This window comes from Erpetoichthys calabaricus, chromosome 4 (genome assembly GCF_900747795.2).
Source record: "Erpetoichthys calabaricus chromosome 4, fErpCal1.3, whole genome shotgun sequence".
Lineage (NCBI taxonomy): Eukaryota > Metazoa > Chordata > Cladistia > Polypteriformes > Polypteridae > Erpetoichthys > Erpetoichthys calabaricus.
This window is the reverse complement of record NC_041397.2, coordinates 263,523,354-263,529,842: the sequence shown is the minus strand read 5'-3', so window position 1 is coordinate 263,529,842 and position 6,489 is coordinate 263,523,354. Positions and strand designations below refer to the sequence as shown.

The following is a 6,489-nucleotide window of genomic DNA, read 5'->3' as shown; positions in this document are numbered from 1 at the left end:
TTTTCTTCACTTCTCATTGCTTGTGGTTTTTTATTCAGATTTCAAATGTTGTGTTTCTGGTCAGGTCATGCTGGTCATAGGAAATTAATGCGTGTGGCCAAAGTAAAGATGAAAGAGTACCAAATGTAGAATTCGGAAGTTCTCACACTCCCCACGCATCTACAAAGCTACAGCTAAACTTCTAACACTCATCTTACCATTTTTCATTTACCTGCTCTAGTAAAAATAGTTATGTTCTTGTAAATGCATAGAACATATTGTCAAGTAGGGTGGTAGATAGTAATACTGTGGGGAACTTCAATACTTGACTGAAAGTCATTTTATTTTGCCACAGCACAATGACCAAATGACTTACTGGATATGAGGCCCTTATTCACACTGTCTCTGGTGACAAAGGAAGAGGCCCAGATGAAACTAAGCCTGAAAGAGAAATAGAAGGATAACAGTCTGAAATAGAGGACAGCACTGAATACAACCAAAACATTAATCAAATCATTATGAAGTAAAAGCTAATGAGGACAATGGTTCCCCTGAATTGGATGTCACTTTCACCTTAAAAATTAAAATGGAGAAGAAGCTACATGTAACCCTTGCTTACAACCACAATAAAGGAGAGTCAACAATATTGATAATGCATCTCTCTTTCTTATCTTCCAAGTATTACTTGCTTATTTTTATCAAAGGGAAAAAAGTTGCGTTTTTATGTAAGATGTGAAACAGGAAGGATGTATTCCTGGAATTGCAAAAGAGAGCTCTGGTGTTTCCTGTTATTCAAAGACATCAGTACCTTCTTCACATACAGCATCATCCTCTGCGAGATTAGTGAGAGATTTTAACAAAGCAAGTTCTACCACGCCAGCAGAAACTCACATCACGTGGAACAAATGCATTAAATACATTTGCAAGTCACACATCTACAGTTGAATATACCACTGTTAAGATTCTCTTCTGATTCTTTTTCATTTATAGTCTTTTCTGTAATTTTCTCCTTCCGTTGTTTGTACTTTGCACACATTGTCCCCTTTACCATAATTACATATGTCACCCGAAAGCCTTATTTTTAGGTACTGGTTGCTCTTAGCTGTTCAATTAGCTTCTCATTTCGTTCTTTGGCTCCCTTATTGCTTCCCTTCTTGTATGTTTGTTGAGTCTTGACCATTCTGGTTTGGTATTCTTAGGCTTTATTTTTATTTATTTTTTAAAATTTGGCTTCTGTTTCTTGGTTCTTGGCTAGATGACCTTGTTTTGTCTTTTATTGGATTTCCTTGTTCTAGCTGTATTCTCTTTGTATTTTTTGGATATTTAGATTTTTTTGAATATTTTCCATTTTTAATTTTTATTTCTTTATTTCACTTAAATACAACTTTAATTATTTAATTTATGTTTTGGGCCAGGTTTTTATTTGACAGTTTCCTTCCCTTTTTGGTACTGGTATTTAATGCCAACTCAAAACAACTGCTACTTACACACACACAGACACAGAAATTAGTGCCCACAATATAAAATGGGACTGTTAATTTTATTTTATCACCTAAATTGCAATTTAACTTGTAATGTTTTGTGTCTTTTCATTATAGATAAAATCTTGTCAATCAATTTTCATCAAACACTTAACAGATGTCATTAATAAGTATTATTATAAAATAAAAAATGGTTTCTTGCCTAAATGCCGAAACAAATCATTTTTTGCTAATCATTCACAAAGTTTTTCTTAGATCTTCACTGCAGTCAAAAAAGTAAATACACTGCCCTTATTTAACTCAAAAATGAGTGTTAGGATTTCAGGTGAATGACACCTTTCGACCATAACATTCAAGCACAGGTGCAGAATATATGATAATAACTATAAATGAGCTTAGTATAAAAGTGTAACTCAACATTAAGTGACTTTTATAAATAATTGTAATGGGCCTACTAGTGTTGGATGGAAACAACAGAAATAGAAAGCTGTCTCAAACACAGCCCAAGGATTATTTACACTTGACATCTATGTTTTTATTAATTATAACTTGGAGCTTTTTGCCTTGGTCTAGGTCTTGGTGGTGGATGATCTTCTGCTTCATCATTTATTATTTGGTCTGCATTAGGAGGTGGACATCGCTGGTGAGGAGGTGGTCTTGTCTGAGTTTGCGTTCGAGGCTGAGACTGAGACCTTGGGTGGTTGCAGTGTGGTCTTGATGGATTCTCTCTCTTTCGATTTGTTGGTGGCAAAACTGGAAGGTCGAGACTTTTACCTAGACACATGAAAATGCATGAGATATTAAATTGTGATTTGTCCCTGTGTACTACTTGTAAAGTCTACTTGGTATACAAATCTGAAAACAATGTATTAAAGTCAAATACTAAATAATAGCATATTGCAGCTAAAAATAAACAGTTTGAATACAATCAACAGTAAATGTATAGATTCCCTGTATTTTAGCTTAGTTGTTCATAAAACATTTAATGTTTATTCAGTGAAGCATGGTCTTGGTAGGTAACCACCGTCACCATATAGGGTAGTAGCTTACATTTTTGTACTTTAAGATGAAGATTACAATAAGCAGTGTTTAAATATTACTTTCATAATTCATTATTAATCTTAATCAAATCCAGTTCAGGATTATGAGAATAGATGCCTATCTCGAAGCACTGAACACAAGGCAGGAGCCAGCCGAGTAGTCAGCAGTGGGCACCTCTCTGTGACAAAACACATGTTTGCACACCCCTACATTCAGTCATTCAGGGTCTCTTTAGAGTCACGTAACACTCATCTTTAGGATCTCAGGAAAACCTGAATTACATGAGTACATTTGCATGAACTCCAAACAGACTGTAAAGAAAACAGGATTCTTATTTCCATCCATCAATCCATTTTTCAACCTGCTTCGATCAATACGGATGAAGAGGAGCCAGAGCTTTTGCCAACAGATACTCTACCACAGAATGCAACTTGCAATAACCCGGTTTCATTTAAACATTTTCATGTTGCTATTCTGTGTTTTTTTCAGTTTGTCTCTGCTCCTCTGAAGGTTTCGAAATATGATTCATTTCTTTACACTTAAATTAGGGATAGGGACTTTTCATGATTTTTTCCATTATGGACACCACCACCTTGCTAAGCACCAGGAGTGTGCAACAGTATAAAGATCAGCACCGTGCACTCCCTGGTATTCTGTACTTTGAATGACAGCTTTTCTTGAGTTATGTGTCAGATGACAATACTTTCTGCTTCATTCTTTCTCTGTGTAATGGCCAGGCTGGCACATGGCCTACACAGAAGGAAACCAGAAAGAAAACTGGTAGAGATGAGAAATACTACAGGGGCCGGACAAAAGGCAAGACAAAAAAGTGGGCATGGAGTCAGGTTGCAAAGTCAAACACTAAAAATTAGAGCTACCAAACAAAGACAAGGTTGGGTAAATGTAGGAAAAGGTTGTAACTATAAATTGTTATTGAAAGTGCCTTTAAGTTTCCTCTAAACTAACCAGGAAGTCATTAAATAAAGGACTATTTAGTAAAGTAAAAAATCCAAAAGTCAGACCCTAAGACCACTGCGTCATTCTATAGTGATGGCATCATGATATCAGAGGCCCCATGTGGTGTGAATCATGTGAGTGGAAATGGTAAAAATCATGGCCTTGTCCATGGCAGAATAACACAAAATGAGATTGCCCATGCAATACAAAATTACATTTCAATAGTAACAGCAAAATAATACTTTATAAATATACAAATGAAGGTCAAACGCAAAAGTTGCAAAATAACATAAAGCACAATTTGACTACACTGCTGGCCAAAATGCCTTTCAGATCTATCTATTATTCTTTGCGAACTTTGGAAGAGGACCAGGAGATGAAATATCATCAAAATCAGAAACAAGTCAAAGCCTAAAAGATTAAACTTTTGCACCAATGCCTATACACTAACCAGTAATCAAAATATAAGGGAAACAATAAGATTGAAAACCTGAAATTCTCCCCATGTGTGATTGTGTTTATATCCAAAATCATAGACACTGAGTGAACCGTTATGCTGGTATTTAAAGCATCACGCTGATGGCGTAAGATGCAGCGATGTCAAAAACCATGCTAAATGATAGATAGATAGATAGATAGATAGATAGATAGATAGATAGATAGATAGATAGATAGATAGATAGATAGATAGATACTTTATTAATCCCAAGGGGAAATTCACAAACCATATGGCAACCATAATGGGAATCATAACCTGGCGCCACACGAGTAAGAAAGAAATTAATGTTGCAGCACCGTGAAATAAATAATTACTATGTGCTAGAAACATTATAATGCAAAGTAACCATGCAGAGTGATCGAAACCCATATTCCCATGTATTCATTTACTTAGAAAAATCTAATATAATAGGAATCATTTTTTAAAGTGAATGGCTTATAACATCTATCTGTCTATCTTAAACAAACCCAACTCTCTATTTCTTTTACCAAGGTACAAAACTCACATTAATTTCTGAGCAAATATTTAAAACAATTTATCTATTCTATAATCTTATATTTTAAAATTGTAATGCTTAAACTTCAGCACATTTGCTGTATTATCAAAAGAGAGAGGTCATTTTGCAATTATTGAAATAAATAAAACAACCATCCAGCCTTGAGGTACAGGCCTCTAAAACTAAAACAACATGTCCACCAATGTATAGGATGTGCAATCAGTCTTAGAACTCAAATGAACGCCGAAGAGTTGTTAAACATTGAGAGTACAGGTGTTCACTTTCAAATGTGTTGCTGTTTTACGTTTAGTCTAGATTATTATAGTGGCAAGCTGCAACTAACCCATCCTCTTTTCCGTTCTGTTCTTTGGTTTCCTGAGGTGGTTATTTGGTGTCACAGATGCTCCAAAAGTTTCTGTCTTTAAATGTATGGAGGAAATTGCATTTGCAATAAAAGACCTTCTTCAGCATCAGAATATTGAATCCACAGGAGTCTAAGGATTTGACTTGCACCAAAGTGCTTGCAAACTGCCCAGAAATGAGCTGGGCCCTGATCCACCAGATTTTAACTTCAATTTTGACATATGTATTGTAAAAAGTGTCTAGACTTAAGGGAACCATAAAAGAACTACAGATATGCCAAATCAATCAATCCATCTGTAGTCTAAATTCACTTTGTCAAATCAGGGTCAATTGGGACCAAACCTAATCCCAGTAGCTCTGGCATGTAAAGCAAGAACAGTTAATTTCAAATAAAATGCATTTACAGTATTTGTATAAAACAGAGAAGAGAGGGACAGAAAAGTATAGAATACAAACAATAAAAGAACACTAAACCAAGAAACCTGCTACCCATCAAGACTTTCAGAATTGGGTGTTAATCCCCAGTCTTTGGCTAAATGAACAACAGATTAGGAGTCTCTGTAGGAGCTGCTTGAGCCCTCAGCAGCCCTTACTGTTTGTACATCCCTCTCTTTGCGTGTTTGTGTGTCAGTCACAAACTACACCTACTATAAATATCTCTTAACTTCCTGCCATTATTTATTCTAAGGAGAGTAAAATAATAATTTCTCAGAAATATCAATAGAAAAATATTGAAAACATAAATGCATTGCTAAATACTCCTACTTGATTCCAGTCATACTGAGAGATCAAAATGAAGCTGTTGAAGTCTTCAAAACATCTGGCACACCACAGAATTATGCAAAAAGAGGCAAAAACATGAAACTAATTGTAAGAAGAATGTGGTTACTGTCTTCTATTTTCCAAGTAAACATTTATTTGGTGAGTTATTATGTTTTGTTCAATAATTTCATAATCTTAGTATATTGTGTAATATTTTGACTATTTGCATATTTTTGCTTATTTTGACCTGTTTTGTCTATTACTGCATTATAGCTTTTTCTGATTTTTAAATTGAACTACATTTCACACTAGAAATAAATCTTTAGAAAGCATTTGCCAATGTATTTCCATAAAAGAATGATTTATTAATATTCATAAGGTGTTTCTATCCTCTTGAAGACAAAAGTAGGAAGTATCTGCACAGATTGATATGAAATAAAAAAAAGATATTTAATCTGTACCCAGGGCCACAACTTCAAACAATGGAACAAACCAGAGCTTCCTATTATGGCCAATGTGTGTGCTGAAGACTGGTCCTCAGTGAGTGCAATGAGACATTTGTTTTTATTTTATTTACAGATGGTTTGTGGCCATTTGTTGTATTTTGTGTGCATCTTTTCTTGTTTGAGGCATGGGTGAGCTGTAAGGTACAGCTGCCTCTGAGTTCATGTCACATTTTTGGTCCAGCATAAATGACATACAGTATGCTTCCCTAGCCCACGGGGACATTTAAAAGGCCATTGCACCACTGTAATCTACTCAAAACTAGTTTAGTTCCTCCTTCCAATTTGCCTTCAACACAAAAAAAGGTCCCAAACAACCAGTCCAGCACACCACAGTGTAGAACATTCCACTGGCCATTACAAACTTTTAGAAGAAGTGAAGGATATCACTTCCCACAAGAAGGAAGA

General features: G+C 35.2%; 1 protein-coding gene across 1 annotated transcript in view; it reads right to left on the bottom strand.

Annotated features, from left to right (window-relative positions):
- Nucleotides 1-1,535: 1,535 nt before the first annotated feature.
- The window catches only part of LOC114650839 (T-cell surface antigen CD2-like), a 50,702-nt gene continuing 45,748 nt past the window's right edge, over nucleotides 1,536-6,489 (bottom strand). Inside the window, exon 5 of the mRNA XM_028800726.2 lies at nucleotides 1,536-2,234. Within this exon, the coding sequence (XP_028656559.1) occupies nucleotides 1,999-2,234 (236 nt within the window). The 3' untranslated portion in view covers nucleotides 1,536-1,998. The remainder of the gene's footprint in view (nucleotides 2,235-6,489) is intronic.